General features: G+C 41.6%; 1 protein-coding gene across 1 annotated transcript; it reads right to left on the reverse strand.

Annotated features, from left to right (window-relative positions):
- Positions 1-640: 640 nt before the first annotated feature.
- Positions 641-4,423, reverse strand: LOC120065580 (tubby-related protein 1-like). Its single transcript, XM_039016643.1, has 11 exons — positions 4,389-4,423; positions 4,167-4,283; positions 3,770-3,883; positions 3,394-3,555; positions 3,229-3,311; positions 2,617-2,784; positions 2,266-2,378; positions 2,033-2,141; positions 1,664-1,762; positions 1,275-1,446; positions 641-1,029 (listed from the first exon to the last, which is right to left on the reverse strand). The coding sequence occupies exons 3-11, from the start codon at positions 3,855-3,857 to the stop codon at positions 896-898; spliced, it is 1,128 nt and encodes a 375-aa protein (XP_038872571.1). The 5' UTR covers positions 3,858-3,883; positions 4,167-4,283; positions 4,389-4,423; the 3' UTR covers positions 641-895.
- Positions 4,424-19,649: the final 15,226 nt, after the last annotated feature.

Below are 19,649 nucleotides of genomic sequence, written 5' to 3' on the forward strand. Positions count from 1 at the left end.
AATTTGTTTGAGGCCATAATATTGGTGATAAAAATCCCTAACATGAACATACAGTAGACATCTGATAAGCACACATTGAGCTAAGATAAGGTCAATTTCATAATGTTGACATACCACAATGCATGGAAACAAATGTAACCCTACTGATAAAAAGAACAAGTATACCTAAATAAGTCCACGTAGACCTAGTTTTTCTACCAATGGACTTGAGATTACACATGATTGGATTTGCCTTCCAAACGAAATACAACAGAATGAATGAATATTGGACATGTACTATACTATAAAATCCTTGATGTAGGTGGGAGGGAGATAGGCTTTCAGTCTTCAGATGTTACTTTCATCCCCCAATTGGTCTGCATCCCCCGACACTGAAATGGTGTAATGCCAAAGCACACCAAATCTCAAGTGCTCAGCCTTGCATGCAGCATCAGCAAAGATCTCCTGTGGAAAAAGTAATCTTGTTCCCAGAAATGTTTATGATTATCATTATCATGAGACCACAGGAGGTTGGTGGCGCCTTCATTTGGGAGGACGGCCTTGTGATAATGGCTGGAGTGGAATTAGTGGAATGGTATCCGATACATCAAACACACGGTTTCCAGGTGTTTGATGCCATTCCGTCAGCTCCGTTCCGGGCCATTATTATGAGCCGCCCTCCCCTCAGCAGCCTCCTGTGCATATGAGACGCAAACAAACAAAACAATCCCAGAAGACAGTCCATGTGTTATCAAATGCACTTGGATTCCCATCTCGTCTCATCCATCCTTCTGTGTACCTTTGCACTGATGTTGAGTGTTAAAGTGGTGAAGGAAATGATTCTTTCTGGTAGTGTGCATCTGTAGTATAACGAGTTGCAGCAGCTTGAGGAGGCACCAGGGCCCATTGTTTCCAGTTATTCGCAGGTTATTTTGCCATCAAAGCTGGATAGAGCGATGGCAAAGGCCTGCACCGCACACATGGGGTAGCTATAGTCCAGAGTGAAGGCATCATCTGCTACTCGTCCAAACTGCATCACAATATAGGCCTCTACAAAAAAGAAAATAAATAAAAACAATGCACACACAAAAGTTTTACATTTACACTTTTGCAAAAAAAACTCCCAGAAAATATACTGTATTTGGGAGCTTTGTGACTTTATTCAACCTTATTCACCTTATTTTGTTCTTGGAATTTCATCCACCGGTATTGTATAGGATAGTTACTAGAAATAAGCAATATGTAAACAATGTTATGATTGTGGATAATGATTTTTGGTTTGAGGCTCTTCTCACCATCTTTGCTGTGGATGATCTGAAAGTTCTTGATGGAGGCCTGTGTGACCCTGCCGTTGAAGTTCAGCACATGTGACGCCGTGTCGTCGTTCCACGTGGGGGTCTTGTTGTGGAGTTCGATCAGATTGTCCATCTTTCTGTTCTGGAACTTCATCAGCAAACCATTGTTGTCCTGAAGAAGAGGGATGTGGGAGAAACGCAGCAGCGTGGCTGGTCACAAGAACAATATGGACAACGAGGAATGTTGCGGTAAAAGGAAGTCATCCGATGTACTACGTGGCCTCCTGCAAAGATCGTTCATTCAAGACCTTTAAATAATGACAATGGTGTTGTTCATCCTCATCCATAACTCAGGCAGAATGACATCTGTACAACAACGGTTTGCTTACTCTGCGAGGTCGGATGGGCACCCGTTCACTGTCCTTGCCCATCCCTGGGATGATGACCGTCAACCTTCTGGGGCCCTTTATTCCCAAGACATTCGTTTCCTGTCGGCAAAAGGTCAGAGCGATAGGCGGAAATAGGAATTACATTGTTATGGAAGTTGGGAGTCCACCATTTATCAATTTAACATAACATTTTCAATCATAACAATCTTATATGAACATTCTTTGAAGTACCTATAGCCCATTTACTAACCCTTTGTAACCCATTAAAGAGTCATTGAATGGCTCAACTATACAGAAATAATTAGCAGTTTGTAAACTACTTATAAACCTTCATTAAAAGGTACTTCAATGTAGATGTCAAAGCCTTACATAAATGATGGCTGCTAGTTCTTGGCGAGCATTGGACATGTCTGGTAGAGCTCTGTCTGGATGCAGAGCATTGTCAAACACTGTGAACTTAGTGCCCATCATATTGGACCTATGGAGGGTAAATAATCAATCCATGAATGCAACGAGCTTATGAAATGCCTGATTCCAGGTGTAATACTATTTATTTTATAGACAAGTTACAGTTTTGATCTATGACTACAGGTTACGGATACCTCAACTTTCCAATGAAATTTTCTCCACCCCGAGACAAGTCTGTGGGGTCAATGGAGATAAGGTAATTGGAGGTTGTGCTTTTCTTTCGTTTTCTCCCAGACAGTAGAAAGACCTGTAAAAACACAGAATAAATCTCCTGGACAATGATTCCTCAAATGCATATCATAACGTAAATCCACAACTTGGTTTTAAGCTCACGTTGGCTCCATCTCAGATTGAGATTCATTTTGAAACCAAAACCTCAATAGCTGTGTGTGACTCATCTGAAGCCACATTTGTGGGTTATAATACATTGACAGACAGAATAGAGATCCACAAACCCCTAAATTGGACCTCCAGGAGTGCCTCACCTTCTTTTCATTGTCGAGGTGGAGATAATATGTGGGGTACAAGCCTTTGTCCATGCCCCTCTTGTCCCGGGTCATCTTGCATTTGACCGTCACCCCCTGCTGGGCTGGCTGCAGGACAAACTCCTCCAGGCTGTCAAACTCAATGTCCGGGGATGGAGGCCTCTCCTCCTGGATGTGGGACAGAAAAAACAGGATTATCAGTAGGTTAATTTATACATGGCTCTATCTACATTTTCATCCCCTCTCTCTGCCTTTTTCTTAAATGCATTGGAGAAGGTCAGAGGGGAGAGAGCTTAGACTTTCTTATCCAGCGTGGTGATGAGGCAAGGAGTAATCTTTTTGGAGCCCTGATCAGAAGAATGCAGCATTGTATACTCCACTTCACAAACCATCACTGTGCAGTAGCAACATTGTGACCTAGGTCACGATTCAATCCATATCGCAGAAGTTCAGCACTATAGTGCGTTTAAAATGTAAAAGGTCATTTCTGATTGAACCGACATAGGCAGCATTTACAGTCAAATTTATATTGTGCTATAGTGCTGAACTTATGCGATACGGATTGAATCGAGACCCTAGTCACTAAACAGGGATCGGCAGACACAAACCTACCTTCTTCTTCTTCCCTTTTCCCTTTTTCTTTTTTGTCCCTTTTTCTGCCTCAGAGTCAGAATCGTCACTCTCTGATGCTTTGGCTGATAGAAAAATAAAACATTAGGAAAACTGGCAGGAAGACACCCAAACACTGTGTATTTAATTAAAACAGAAAACACTTGCCTTTCTTCTTCTTCTTGTCTTTGTCCTTGTCTTTACCCTTATCCTTGTCCTTGTCTCCCCCTGCTGCGAACATGGATGCCGGGTTGGCGTTCTCCTTCTTTTTTGATTTTGACTTGCTGGACTTGGTTTCTGGTTCACTGTCATCACTATCAGATTTGGCTGCTGGTTTTAGAGAATGCGCTCCAGGTTATGATCATATCTCAGTGTGCCTACAGTGCTGTAACATTATTGCAATGTGTTCTCTTCCAAAATGGGTGTGGGACACAAATAATACATGACGATGGGTTAGAGATTTTCTACCATCAAATCGATCATTATTTATCCCTAAAATTGCAGCAGTTTAAAATCAATATGGTAAGCTAGTGTTAACACTTACCTTTCTTCTTGCTCTTGGAGTCTGACTTATCCTTATCTCCATTTACACAGAACAGAGAAGCCGGTTCCTTTTTCTTGGTGTCTTTCATCGATTTTTTGTCATACTCTTTGTCATCTGAAAAAAAGGCGTGAGACAAAATTACATCTCTCAGCGATGCCATTTTCTTACCAGTGCTATACAAAAAAATTGTTACATCTGAAACGTGTTTGTATTTTTGTATACGCTTTGCATTCTGTCTGGTGTGTAATGTGCAACAGCTTGTTTGGTGCTGACAACGTAAGGCTGTGCAGGACTAGTGTTTCCTTTCACTCAACATTTCGCAAAGAAATCTCCTACCTAATCCTCTTAAACCAGGTCGTATTTTTGTTGTTTTAGTAACTCCTATACATCTGCCCACCTTTAGCTTTGGATTTCTTCTCCTTGCCATCTTTGTCAGAACCTTCTTTTGTGGTCTTTTTCTTTGTCTTCTTTTGTGGAGTCTCTTCCTCGTCATCATCTTCTTCTGTATCTGAACCTTGAGCAGAAAAGGGGACTTTTTTATTGGGTTTGAAATAAATGTTGATGCTTCAACATGCAGTTCACGCAGAGCATCATCTCAGTTATATTGCTGACTGCTTACCTTTCTTTTTCTTTGGCACACTTTTTGTTTTCTTCTTTGGCTCGTCTTTCTCTTTCCCTTTCACTTTTTCCTTTTCTGTTTTTTCTTCGTCTGGTTTCTTTTTCTTGACCTTTTTTCCACCTATTTGACCCCAAAAAAAACAGAATTGAGAGATGACCTCCAAAGAAATTAATATATTTTTGAGCGATAGCCATATTTATTCATCACATTTGGATACTGCACACTATCTCAGATAGAAATTATTTATTTGTGGATCACCAGCATTTTGCCAAATTTTTAAACAATCATTTGCGTATGTCTCATTTGAAGATATGTCCTTTAAACTGTGCAGAGCAGTCCGTACTTTGAACAGCAGGACTCTCTTCTCCAGACAGCTCTTCGCTCTTCTTGTTCTTGCTCTTCTTGGGCTTGGCATCGGCACCATTGGTCGCTGGGTTGGCTGACTCTGCCTTCTTCTTTGGCTTATAGAAAGCATTATCTGCGGGAAGAAGAGTCAGAGAGGAGACAAGGAGAGGAGAGTGGGGCAGACACCGGAGAGAGATGACACAGCTGTGCAGTAAGGTCAAAATCCTACGTTTAAGATCTACTGTATGTGCGTAACAGCCTTTTGCATGAACCATGCATTTACACTGAGTGCACAAAACATTAAGAGCACCTGCTCTTTCCATGACAGACTGACCAGGTGAATCCAGTTGAAAGCTATGATCCCTTATTGATGTCACTTGTTAAATCCGCTTCAATCAGTGTAGATGAAGGGGGGGAAACCGGTTAAAGAAGGATTTTTTAAGCCTTGAGACAATTGAGACATGGATTGTGTATGTGTGCTATTCAAAGGCTGAATGGGCAAGACAAATATTTAAGTGCCATTGAACAGGATATGATAGTAGGTGCCAGGTGCACTGGTTTAAGTGTGTCAAGAACTGCAGCGCTGATGGGTTTTTCACACTCTACAGTGTGTATCAAGAATGGTCCACTACCGAAGGACATCCAGACAACTTGACACAACTGTGGGAAGCATTGGAGTAAACATGGGCCAGCATCCCTGTGTAACACTTGACACCTTGTAGAGTCCATGCCTCGATGAATTGAGGCTGTTCTGGGGGCAAAAGGGGGGTGCAACTCAATATTAGGAAGGTGTTCTTAATGTTTTGTACACTCAGTGTATGCCAATAGTAAATGTGTGCGCAGGAGCATGAAGATTTTAGTGACTTACCATCCAAAAGACAGTATGGTGCAAGCAGAAATGTATGGAGACAGAAACAAGTAAAGCACTGTACATTTCAAATCACACTTCTATAAATACAGTATACTTGATTATCCAATATTATATATTTTTACTACTGTCAAGACATTCTCTTAAAACCGATTCGTTTTCAAAAAGGAAATAGTGGCCAATTCATTAATGTCTACATTTGGAACAGATGACAATCATTATAATATTCTAGGTAATACTTTCTATATTATGTAACCCGCCCTTCTGACACAGTGACCTAACAATCAGGCATTAGTCACCTGCCTCAATCACAAACATGTCGTGTCACATCCAGTGTTAAAAAATGAAGTTACATTAGTAGTAGTAGGGCTTTAGAATAATAAACAAAGTCATATCAACTACACAAGGCTGCTGGGGGGGGGGGGGGGGGGGGGGGGATATTGAGAGGAATGTTTCTGTACCTTAGAATCAATGCACATATAATTACAATTGGCAGATATTTTCTTCTCGTTCTTAAAAACACTCTTGTGCACTTCCACATTGTGCAGTTGGAAGTGCACCGAACATCACACCAACTCTATTCAACACAAAGCACATTCAGCTTTTCTCCGAATCAGTCTTATTCACTTGCTCTGGTATTATGTCAGTCAGCCTCCCACTACTCCCAGCAATCCCTTTCATGGGACAACTGACCGGAAACCAACTATCACCACACCACTCCACACCACAGCATCCTCAAAAAACTAGAATAAGGTCAGCCACTGTGATTCTGTTCATTTAAACACTGACTGACGACGGAGTGCAGCGATGGATGGCCACAGTAATCCGATTAAGATGTGGCGCTATTTCTGTCCTCACCTCAGACAAGCTGCCATTAGCGGCCTGCAGACAAAGCGGTCATCATGGATTTTTTTCAAGGGACATCTGAATATGTCCATCAAATAGATTGTTGCTTGTTTCATGAATGACAGTCAACATTGACACCCCCCCCCCCCCCCCCCCCCTTTCCCACATCACAGCAAAAATGTTACCTCACAAATGTACCAGAGCCTCATCACAGCCCAGTGGCCAATTCTACATAACCATCAATACGCAACAGACACCAACTCAGTGGCCTTGCGGTTAAAGTGCGATTGGAGGTGTAATAGTTCGATCGCTGGCCAGGTGATACCAAAGACTGTAAAAATGGGACCTGATGCACCTCTGCTTGGCACTCAGCGTTAAGATGATAGATTGGGAGTTAGGCTCCTGTCCTGCGAGCAAGGGCTACTTACACAACAGGCTGGGGTAAATCAGCCACTTTAGAACTGTAACAACACCACAGCAGCATGCTCAATCACTTGAGTATTCTGTTTAAATAATCTGATTACTGGTAAACCGGTTTTCTATCCACTGAATTGTCTAGCAATCAAGAGGGCAAGTAATTTAATCTGTAGTCATCGTAAACACTATTACAGTATATCTGAATGAATCAAAATGCTATATGAGAAATGTTATACATTTATAGGACCCATCGCGAGTATTCCTTCTCTCTAGCATCCTTTCAACAAGGTAAAGCCCCTCAAAACAGTTTCGATAACGTTACCTTCTCTGCAGACATTGTGTGGCCAGTGACTTCAGCTCTAACAATCTACAAACTCCTCTTTTCCCTAAAAGTTCTTAGTTTAAAGGATGAAAAAAAGAGGCAATTCAACACAATGGAGATAATAAAGAGAGTGGGTAGCCTTGGACTCAATGGCTCGCAATCAGCAGAAAGTTGCTAATAGGATTTATGTGTAAAGCCATCTGCTCTTCAAAGACAGAGACATGTCAACAGGACGAACCAACATGGCGTGGGAGAAGGGGGAGGAGGTGTGTTACGTGTACACAGAGGACAAACACAGGTCCGTTATACACATGTGGTGACACCCCCCCTGCCCCCCGTGAATGTAATGGTCGATGTAATGGTCGATGTGACTCATTACTAACCAACTTTGACTCAGACACAACACAGGAACTAAACGATGCACACACACGCACACAAATAGACATGTAAATGGACAACAAGTGTCTTAAAAATGTACGCAAAGGCACACCCAGCTACCTACTGTAGGTATCTTTTTGTATTTTAAACTTGCTATGATTGACTTTTACCTTATGTGGAGTGGACACATCTTGACTTTGAGACCTGTGGAATCAATTTTAAAATAGCATGACACTTTTTAATAATTAATTTTTTCAGACATATGTTTTGGCAAGACATATATGACATATATGATGCATTGAGCTGACATTATTTATTATTATTCGCGAAATAGTGTAATGTCTGTTCTACACTATGTATATCTGTAGCATTGCACCCTCCTGAACACACCCCAGCAGAGGATGGTTGGTGCCAATATCTGGTAACAGTGTGTGGGAACTGGGCATACAGTAATCATCATGCCTGTTAACAGGATAACTTTTTATTCGAGTAGGGTCTGCACACTCAGATGCTCCAAAATACAGTGCCTTCAGAAAGTATTCACACCCCTTGTCTTTTTCCACATTCTGTTGTGTTACAGCCTGAATTTAAAATAGATTCAATTGAGATGTTTTGTCACTGGCCTACACATAATATTCCATAATGTCAAAGTGGAATTATGTTTTTTGAATTTTTTACTAATTAATTCAAAATGAAAAGAAGAAATGTCTTGTGTCAATAAGTATGCAACCCCTTTGCTATGGCAAGCCTAAATAAGTTCAGGAGTAAAAATGTGTTTAACAAGTCATATAATAAGTTGCATGGACTCACTGCAATAAAAGTGTTTATCATGATTTTTGAATCACTACCTCACCTCTGTACCCCACACATAGAATTATCTATAAGGTCCCTCAGTCGAGGAGTGCATTTCAAACACAGATTCAACCACAAAGACCAGGGAGGTTTTCCAATGCCTTACAAAGAAGGGCATCTATTGGTAGATGGGTAAAAATAAAAAAGCATACATTGAAAATCCCTTTGAGCATAGTGACGTTATTAATTACATTTTGGATGGTGTATCAATACACCCAGTCACTACAAAGATACAGGCATCCTTCCTAAGGAAGGAAAACCACTCAGGGATTTCACCATGAGGCCAATGGTGACTTTTTTTAAACAGTTACAGAGTTGAATGGTTGTGATAGGATAAAACTGAAGATTGATCAACAACGTTATAGTTACTCCACAATACTAGCCTAATTGACTGTGTGAAAAGAAGGAAGCCTGTGCAGAATAAAACTATTCCAAAACATGCATCCTGTTTGCGACAAAGCAAAAGCACTGAAGTAATACTGAAAAAATGTGGCAAAACAATGAAATTTTTGTCCTGAATACAAAGTGTTATGTTTGGGGCAAATCCAATACAACACATTACTGAGTACCACTCTCCATATTTTCAAGCACAGTGGTGGCTGCAACATTTTAAAAACATATTTTCACTTTGTCATTGTGGGGTATTGTTGGTAGATGGGGGAGAGAAAAAAAGAATATATTTAATCCATTTTGAATTCAGTTTGTAACACAACAACATTTGGAGTAAGTCAAGGGGGTATGAATACTTTCTGAAGGGACTGTATATTAAGACATGCTCTTACCTGTCGTCTGTCCAGACGTCTCTGAGGGTTTCCTTCTGGAGAGGCATGAGTGTCCTGAGGAGAGGGGTAGGAATCATAGAAGGAAAGTGGTTGTGTTCGAGGAGTGGATGGTTGTTCTGGACATATGTCAAAAAGGAGGGAAGAACCCTACTAAAGAACAAATTAAGAAGAAAATCACGTAATTTTCGTTTGTAAGCCTACGATTTCAAAATATGATCCCTTCATCAATGTAATACATTGATTTACAATAAGTGTTTTTCAATTGAAATGGTGGTGCTTAATCTTAGTGGGCTCCCGAGTGGCACAGCAGTCTAAGGCACTGCATCTCAGTGCTAGAGGCGTCACTACAGACCCTGGTTCGATTCCAGGCTGTATCACAACCGGCCGTGATTGGGAACCCCATAGGGCAGCGCACAATTGGCCCAACTTCGTCCGGGTTAGGGTTTGGCCGGGGTAGGCCGTCACTGTAAATAAGAATTTGTTCTTAACTGACTTGCCTAGTTAAATAAAAAAAATCTTACTTTATATGTAAATAAAGTCACATGCATGTACACACACACATGTAGGCAGACAAACATAGGCAGGGATCTAAATTCAAATGTTTCATTGATAACACTGGTGCTCCCAATATATATATATTTTTTTTTAAATAAAAATAAAAATAAATTAGGAGCACCACATGAAATTTAGTGGCAGAAAATATATATATATTTCTAAATCCAGTTTCCTTTCTTTCTGTGGCCCCAAATGTTTGGATATACTGGTAAAGTTAGCTAGCCAATGAGGTAACATGACTGAACAAAGTGTAAACAAATGGTTAGCGATGCGCTAGTAAGTTTAGAACTGCCCACGACATGGTTTATGAATGTAAAATGCGGTCTCGGGATCCGCTATAGGAAGATAAAAATGTTGCGCCGGCAATTGTGGGTCAGATCTTTTGACCTGGTTGTGCTAGAAGCAAGCCGTTTTCCCCTGTAGTAATAGTGCAACCATGACGCTATCAAATATTTTTCTCTAGGGCACCCGGAAACAACGGTACAGCGATGCCTTAGCATTACAACAATTATTATATGTAATATTGTTTTCTTAGTCGCACGGTGCTCCCAAAATACAACTCCTGGTCACACAGAAAAATATTTCTTCACATATGCGACCAAATTGGTCGCACTTTAGAGCCCTGAACACAGGCATAAACACAAGCTCAGACTCACACATGCATGCACACACGTATGTACCTTTGACTGGCTCCAAGTAGGTGCTGATCAATGGATGTGCTCTGTGCTGTGGTCAGTGTGGTCTCCCCTTAGCCCACCACTGTGTGACTGCCCACAGGGGTTCCTACTGATCCCGGCTATGTGTCCTACTGATCCTGGCTGGTCATATGACCACTTCACTAAGATGATTGTCTACAGAGCAACAGGTCCCCTCAACTCCACTAATCCACTCCACTCTATTCCACTGCACACTACTACTACTACCTCTTAATATGATTACCCACAAAGGATAGTCCTCTCCACCACTACTTGTTAATCAGATTGCCAGCAGGGCAACCTGTCCCTTCCACTACCACCCACCCACCAGGACACGACAAGACATCCTGACCCCCACCCCACCCACTACACTACGGTTTACCATAATCAGCTCTACACCATCTGGGGACTTTTCAATCCTTTTTTAGAAGAAAGAGGGAGATCTGATAGGGTTGGATTGTCAAACTCTATTATAAGAGTGCCCTAACCGGACCAGGATAAGAAAAGACCGATTCAACATACATTCTGGTATATGAACGAGAACCAGTGTGTGTTTACCATTGGTGGAGAAGTGGTGTTTCAGGATAGTGCAACAGTCATATGAAGCATAGTTGTAGTTCCTACTTTCTACCACCAGATGCCGCTGAATATCAGTAGACCACACGTGTTGCAGGAGCCAGTGATACCACATGGGGGCGCACATCAGACTTATGAGAGATTCTATACAATCATTTGAGTATACAGCCATTTTAATCGATTTTACGTTGCAGCTAGATGTTTTGGTAAGCATATTGCTTGATGATAATGTGTTATTCATTGTAACAATGTGTACTTACATTGCATTTAGGCTACACTCACTGTTGACTACCGTGTAACTACACAGGTTCTATTTTCACGATTTTCATTCGTTGTACTATTTATACAGTCAACTGCGAAATGATTGGCATCTTTGATAAAGATGAGCAAATATGACTGTATAAATAAATAATACAAATACTGACTATTGTATGCTCCAAAAGGTTTTTATACAATAACAATTGCTCAGAGAGAGATTTTGTGAAGTAATACTTTTGTTCTCTCAAAAAGATTGAGGTAAAAATGATTGGCACCCCACTTTTCAATACTCTGGCACCCTCTCCCCTTGCTAGGATAATGAGGATGTAGCTCAGTATTTGTCTAATTTATTTTATACAGTCTTTTTTGCTCATCTTAATCAAGGATGCCAATACTTTCGGAGGTGACTGTAAGACAACATAATACTGATGATGAAGTAGTTGTAATAATGTGTTGCTCGTGGTAATATTATTCTTAGTAGTTTTAGCAGTATTCGTAGCATAATCAGTTGTACTGTAGTTGTGATAGTATCACTTGTACAGTATACAGCCCACAGGAGGCTGCTGAGGGGAGGATGGCTCATATGGTGCGAATGGAATGGTATCCAACACATGGAAACCATGTGTTTGATGAGTTTGATACTATTCCATTGATTCCGTTCAAGCCATCACTATGAGCCTGTCCTCCCCAATTAAAGTGCCACCAACCTCCTGTGATTCAGCCCTTACGGTATACAGTGCTGTAGGCCACATGCAGTATACATCTGCAGACTGCACCTGTCTGTGTCTCAACAGTAAATCAGTATTCAAGCTATTGAATGAAAGACACCTCCTCCCTCGCCTCTCCTCTCCGTATGCCCATCACACTGGCCAGCCCGTTGCCTGTTGAAAGAAGTATAGACTAATAGCTTTGCTGGCATTTCTGTAAACCCTTGACAGTAACACAGCACTTGGCAGACTGCCTAAGGCCAATGACCTCAGGGCTGGGGAGAGGGTGTCAAGATATTAAAGAGACAGTACACCAAGCTGACTGTAACTGAGGGATGTGGTGCTGTGTGTCTTCACAACAATTGTACATATAGACCTACTGTTGTTATCAAATGCATGACTACAACATGCTGAATGTGGTAGTTATGCATTTGGTGACAGGATGGGGGTAAATGTTGCATCCAATAATGAAAAATAGCCAAGACATAACAATAAATGCTAGTTAAAGCAACATTCTTAATAGATTAACAATTGTAACAACAAAACAGAACAACATCAAAACAAAACAAAATTAAAGGGCAGAAAAGGGGACACGTATTAAAGGTTGTGCAAACACTGAGCCGGGGGTGGGGGATTATGTTAAGTTCCACTGTGGTGTCAGACTAAGGCCCTAAAAATTGTCAAAGACTCCAGCCACCCAAGTCATAGAATCTCATAGACTCTGCTACCGCACGGCAAGTGGTACCGATGCACCAAGTCTGGAACCAAGAGGACCATGAACAGTGTCTACCCCCAAGCCATAAGACTGCTAAATAGTTAGTTAAATAGTCTGGGTAGCTATTTGCTGAACATTCTTCATTTACCCTTTTTGCACAAACATTTTTGACTCATCACACACACTTCTGCTACTGTTTATTATCTATCACTTTATTCCTAGTTAGATGTACATATCTACCTCCATTACCTCATACCCCTGCACATTGGCTCGGTACTGGTACCCCGTGTATATAGCCAAGATATCGTTACTCATTGTGTATTTATTATTACTTTTATTATTACGTGTTTTACTTTTCTATTATTTCTGTATTTTCTTTCTCTCTGCATTGTTGGGAATGTCCGTTGAGTAAGCATTTCACTGTTAATCTACACCTGTTGTTTACGAAGCATGTGACAAATAACATTTGATTTGGTTTGAAGCCAGCTAGTGGTAGTACACCCACTCCAGAGGTGGCGGCAGTGACCTCGAGCTCAAGTTCCAGGTCTGAAGTGTCAAAATATTTCAGTTTGCCACTTTACCGCTGACCCAGCAGGCAGCGTAGTTGAGGACACTGAACCCGGTGCACTGTAAAGCCTGTTAAATGGTACACAGAAATAGAAATGCCGTAGCTCAGGAAGGGCAAACAATGAAGACGAAACAGGAAAATGTGGGCTAAATTAACCAAGCCCCGAGGGAGCTGCTGCTTCGAAAAGGGTTAAAGACGGGGACAATGGCAGGAGGTCTCTTTAGGGTTCACTGTAAACAACATGACGTTCTACAACCATAAGCACCAGGCTCTCAGGGCACTATAATATAATGATACACAACAAGACTCTCTGATCTATGATCGTTGTGCTTGGAGCGTTTCTCATACACTAGATTCCAAATCAACCACGAGACCTCCCTACCCGCCATAGCCACTCCTGTAGCTCTGAAATGATTGGATGGGTGTAAGCTGTTTGGAAATCAGCAGTAGTGTATAATTTCGGAGCAAGCTGCCACACCCGTGGAGAATATATGCCAGCCATGGTTGGCGGTACATCTAGTATATTTACTAGCATAAAACATAGTATGTACTTAGCCAGTTGGGGTCATGGCTGTGTGAGTCCATTAGAGGAAGAGAGATCCATGCCAACATGAGTCTGTTCATGAGGAGAGGTGTGGTCGTTATGACCTGAGATGCACTTCTCCTCTCTGCACTCTGTTTACAGACAGTGCGCCGCGAAGCACAGCCAATGAGAGGGAAGTAAACGTATACATTCTTGATTGTTGAGTGAAAGATCCGGGTTGGGGTGCAAGGTTTCCCCCCCCACTTTCTCGATGTTCATTCGGATAAGCGGAATATTTTTGTATTTGTTTGAAATAAACAACATCTTTTTCAGTCGAGACATCTAGTAATCGCAATAAGAAAGGGTTAAACTCAACTCCAGGAAGTCACATTTTCCTGCGAGTCACATTTCCATAGTTCTCAGTAACAACGGCCTCGCGCCTCTCTGTTGGAACTCCCTCAGGCGCTACCATGTGATACTCCACACAGCAAACAGACAACAGACAAATGGGGAAATGAGGAAAAGGTTAGTAGAGCAGGCCAATCCAGTGCTGTGTCAAATCTAATAAAGAACTAATCAAGAGCCTTCTCTTCAGCCTCTAGTGTTTCCAAATGCACACAGTAAAACTTTCAAAAAAAGAAAAACAAGCTATTGCCTTAAACGGCTAAAACCTTGCCTGAAAAATACTTTGTCAAAATAAAAAGAGAATTGAGAGGAAAGCCAGGATTCCTCGAAGAGGGAGGGCACACTTAAGTATGTGCTCAGCCAGAGGATGATTTCATCACCAGTGGCCAGGGGTTGTGTGTATGTGTGTGTGTGTGCGCCCTGCAGCCTGCAGCTAATAGAGGGTCCCAGTGGAGAGTGTGAGTCTTGGCGCCACAGAGACCATTAAGTTCATAGATTCCACATCAACTACACACACACATACACCCATACACACACACACACACACACTCACATACAGTACAGTCGTTAAGCATCACAGTCGTTAAGCATAGACATCACCTGCTACCTGGAAATAGTGTGCTTTGCAAGGGATTATCAGATAATCAGGACTAATTTGCAATGTACAATGTATGCAATTTAAACACTTTTTTGACAGTCAGATATGTTTGAGGTAAAGTCACATTACTTGAGCTTTGATTGGACTCCACACACAGAGATGTGTACAAAGCTCTCCCTAGCCCTCCATGCTGCAAATCTAACCAGAACTCTATCCTCCTGATTCTTGCTTACAAGCAAAAACTCAAATAGGAAGTACCAGTGAGGCGCTCAATACAGAAGTGGTTTGATGAAGCTGATGCTAAGCTACAGGATTGTTTCACTAGCACAGAATGGAATATGTTCCGGGATTCATCCGATGGCATTGAGGAGTTTACCACATCAGTCACCGACTTCATTAATAAGTGCATTGACGACATCGTCCCCACAGTGACTGTATGTACCAACCAGAAGCCATGGATTACAAGCAACATCCGCCCTGAGCTAAAGGTTAGAGATGCCGCTTTTTCTAGGAGTGGAAAACGAATCCAGACGCTTATACGAAATCCCGCTATGCCCTTCAACGAACCATCAAACAGGCGAAGGGTCAATACAGGACTAATATCAAATCCTACTACAGCAGCTCTGAATCTTGTCGGAAGTGGCAGGGTTTGCAATCTATCACAGATTATAAAGGTAAACCTGCCGCGAGCTGCCCAGTGACGCGAGCCTGCCAGACGAGCTAAATGCATTTTATGCTCGCTTCGAGGCAAGCAATAGCTTGTCTGGACGACTGTGTGATCACGCTCTCCGTAGCCGATGCGAGTATGACCTTTAACCAGGTTAACAGACAGATTACCAAGACATGTACTCAGAGCATGGCCTAACTACCTGGCAAGTGTCTTCACTGACATTTTCAACCTCTCCGTGACCCAGTCTGTTATACCTACATGTTTCAAGCAGACCACCATAGTCCCTGTGCCGAAGAACGCCAAGGTAAGCTATCTAAATTATTATCGCCCCGTAGCACTCACATCTGTAGCCAATAAATGCTTTGAAAGGCTGGTCATGGCTCACATCAACACCATCATCCCAGACATCATCCCAGACACTCTGGACCCACTCCAATTTGCATACCGCCCCAACAGATCCACAGATGACGCAATCTCTATTGCACTCCACATTGTCCTTTCCCATCTGTACAAAAGGAACACCTACGTGAAAATGCTGTTCATTGACTACAGCTCAGCGTTCAACACCATAGTGCCCTACAAGCTCATCATTAAGATAAGGACCCTGGGATTAAACACCTCCCTCTGCAACTGGATCCTGGACTTCCTGACAGGCTGCACCCAGGTGGTGACAGTAGGTAACAACACATCCGCCACACTGACCCTCAACACGGGGGGCGCTTCATGGGTGCGTGCTTAGTCCCCTCCTGTACTCGCTGTTCACCCACGACTGTGTTAATGCACACCCCATTATTTATATTTCTACTTCGCACATTCTTCCACTGCAAATCTACCATTCCAGTGTTTTACTTGCTATATTGTATTTACTTCGCCACCATGGCCTTTTTTTGCCTTTACCTCCCTTATCTCACCTCATTTGCTCACATTGTATATAGACTTATTTTTCTACTGTATTATTGACTGTATGTTTGTTTTACTCCATGTGTAACTCTGTGTTGTTGTATGTGTCGAACTGCTTTGCTTTATCTTGGCCAGGTCGCAATTGTAAATGAGAACTTGTTCTCAACTTAAATAAAGGTTAAATAAAAATAAAATAAACAACTCCAACACTGTCATTAAGTTTGCCAACGACACGACAGTGGTAGGCCTGTTTACCGACAACAATGAGACTACAAGGAGCACGACTCCCTTCACATCAACGGGGCTGTAGTGGAGCGTGTCGAGAGCTTTAAGTTCCTCAGTGTCCACATCACGAAGGACCTATAATGGTCCAAACACACCAACACTAGCGTAAAGAGACCGAAAAGATTTGTCATGGGCCCTCAGTTCCTCAAAAAGTTCTACAGCTGCACAATTGTGGGCATCTTAACTGGCTGCATCACCGCTTGGTATGGCAACTGCTTGGTGCTACAGAGGGTAGTGCGTATGGCCCAGTACATCACTGGAGCCAAGCTTCCTGCCATCCAGGATCTCTATACCAGGTGGTGTCAGAGGAAGGCCCTAAAACATTTCAAAGACTCCATCCTCCAAAGTCATAGACTAGACTATTCTCACTGCTACCGAACAGCAAGCGATACCAGAGCGCCAAGTCTGGGACCAAAAGGCTCCTGAACAGCTTCTACCCCAAAACCATAAGACTGTTGAACAGTGAATCAAATGGCTGTTTGCATTGACCCACTTTTTTGTGTTGCACTGATTCTCTTGCACAGGCTCTATGCACACTCACTGGACTCTACCCACAAAATCACTGACACTCCAACACACACATACGCTCAGACACACAAAACGCACACATGCATATTGATGACACACACACACACACACTCACACATAGACACACTTTAACACTCTTTCACACACGCTGCTGCTACTCTGTTTATTATCTGTCATGATTGTCTTGTGACTTTTACCCTACCTACTTGTACATATTACCTCAATCCCGTGACCTACCTCATACCTCTAGCACATTGTCTCAGTACCGGTACTCCTTCTATATAGCCTCGTTATTGTTATTTCAGTGTGTTACTATTTTGTTCTTTAATATTTTTTTTGCTATGTTTCTTAATTTTTAACTGGGAAAGGGCTCGTAAGGTAATATTTCACGGGAAAGTCTACACTTTTTGTTTTCAAATAACATCACAATACATTTTAAAAGTTGCAATTAGTAATTGTTTCAGACTTACAAAGGTTTGTTACGTGACAGATGAATAGAGGTGAATAGATTGTGTTTCTATTTATTGAATATACGTATACAGCACACTCTTACAAACTGTACACAAACAGCTTACAGTATGTTATTGCTGTCCATTCCTTCCTCTTGCAACAACACTAGACTACATACAGATTTGAAACACATCTGACTTTCCATTGGCCAGATAACTAGCTGTGTGAAGGGTCAACGTGTTTCCTGATAACTGGGCGAGGGTTGAGGCTGTTTGCAGAACCGCCAGGCTGTGTTTCGTTCCAAGATGTTCCCTACCCTGTGTCCTCCTTCACTCCCTTTCATGAATCTGAGACAACTGGGTAGGTGTAAGAAATAGCTCCACCCACCTAGTTTCCGCCATGTTGCTTTAAGATATCCAGTCTGATCAGATATTTTAAGGGTAGTGAATAAGGGTAGAGTGGAGGAAACACCTTCCTGGAATGAAGAGTAGCCCGGAGCGAGCCAGGCAAAGACAAACAATGGGCACCTTCCACATTGCAGCCAACTTTAAAGGCGAGTCGAGGCTGACTGATCTACAAATCATATTGCATCATACATACAGTTCCTCATAAGTATAAGTAACCCCTTTGGATTTCTTTACATATTATTGTGTTACAAAGTGGGATTAAAATGGATTTAATTGTAATTTTTGTCAACGATGTATACATATTAATCTGTAATGGCAAAGTGGAAGAAAAATGCTATGTATTTAAAGATTTAAAGAAAAAAAAAAAATGATTTACCTTCATCAGATAAGTATTCACCCCCCTGAGTCAATACATGTTAGTAAGACCTTTGACAGTGATTACAGCTATGAGTCTTCTTGGGTAATTCTCTAAGAGCTCTGCACACCTTGATTGTTCAATATTTGCCTGTTATTCTTTCAAACATTCTTCAAGCTCTGTCAAGGTGCTGGTGATCATGATCAGCAAGTCTTGCCATATATTTTCAAGCACATTTAAGTCCAAACTGTAACTTGGCCACTCAGGAACATTCACTGTCTTCTTGGTGAGCAACTCCTGTGTGGATTTGGCCTTGTGTTGTATGTTATTGTTCTGCTGAAAGGGGAATTCCTCTCACAGTGTCTGGTGTAAAGCAGACTGAAACAGGTTTTTCTTTAGTATTTTACCTGTGCTTAGCTCCATCCCGTTTCTTTTTATCCTGAAAAACTCCCGTCTTTGCCGATGTCAAGCATACCCATACCATGATGCAGCCACCACAATGCTTGAAAATAAGGAGGCAGTTACTCAGTCATGTGTTGTGTTGGATTTGCCCCAAACACAAGGCTTTGCATTTAGGACAAAAAGTGTGTTGCTTTGCCATATTACTTTAGTGCCTTGTTGCATGTTTTGGAATATTTTTATTCTGTATATTTTATTCTTCTTTTCACTCTGTTATGTGGGTCATTATTGAGGAGTCACTACAATGTTGTTGATCTGTCCCCAGTTTTCTCTCATCGCAGCCATTGAACTCATGGTGACTTCCCTGAGCAGTTTCCTTCCTGTCCTGCAGCTCAGTTCAGAAGGATGACTATCTTTGATGTGTCTGGGTGGTTTAATACATCATCCACAGCATAATTATTAACTTGACCATGCTTAAAGAGATACTCAATGTCTGATTTGTTATTGTTACCCATCTACCAATCACTGCCCTTCTTTATGAGGCTTTCGAAAATCTCCCTGCTCTTTGTAGTTGAATCTGTGCTTGAAATTCAATACTTGACTGAGGGACCTTAAATATGTTGTATGTATAGCGGACAGAAGAAGGGGTAGGCATTCAAAAATCTTTGTCATCCCCATTACCATGTACCATATGTGATTTGTTATTAAGCCTAATTTAGGCTTGCCTAAACGAAGGGAGTGAATACTTGTGCAACAACTATATTTTAGTTATTTAATTTGTATTAATAAGTAACATTTTCTTTTCACTGACATTATAGAGTATTTTGTGTAGATCAATTACAAAAAGAATCACTGTT

This window comes from Salvelinus namaycush, chromosome 20 (genome assembly GCF_016432855.1).
Source record: "Salvelinus namaycush isolate Seneca chromosome 20, SaNama_1.0, whole genome shotgun sequence".
NCBI classification, from domain to species: Eukaryota; Metazoa; Chordata; class Actinopteri; order Salmoniformes; family Salmonidae; genus Salvelinus; species Salvelinus namaycush.

Coding starts and splice junctions, on each gene's coding strand:
- LOC120065580 (XM_039016643.1), bottom strand. CDS start 3,857: ATGAAAGACACCAAGAAAAAGGAACCGGCTTCTCTGTTCTGTGTAAAT. Junction 3,312..3,393: donor AGACAAGAAGAAGAAGAAAG/GCAAGTGTTTTC, acceptor TTTTTCTATCAG/CCAAAGCATCAGAGAGTGAC. Junction 1,763..2,032: donor AACTAGCAGCCATCATTTAT/GTAAGGCTTTGA, acceptor TTTTGCCGACAG/GAAACGAATGTCTTGGGAAT.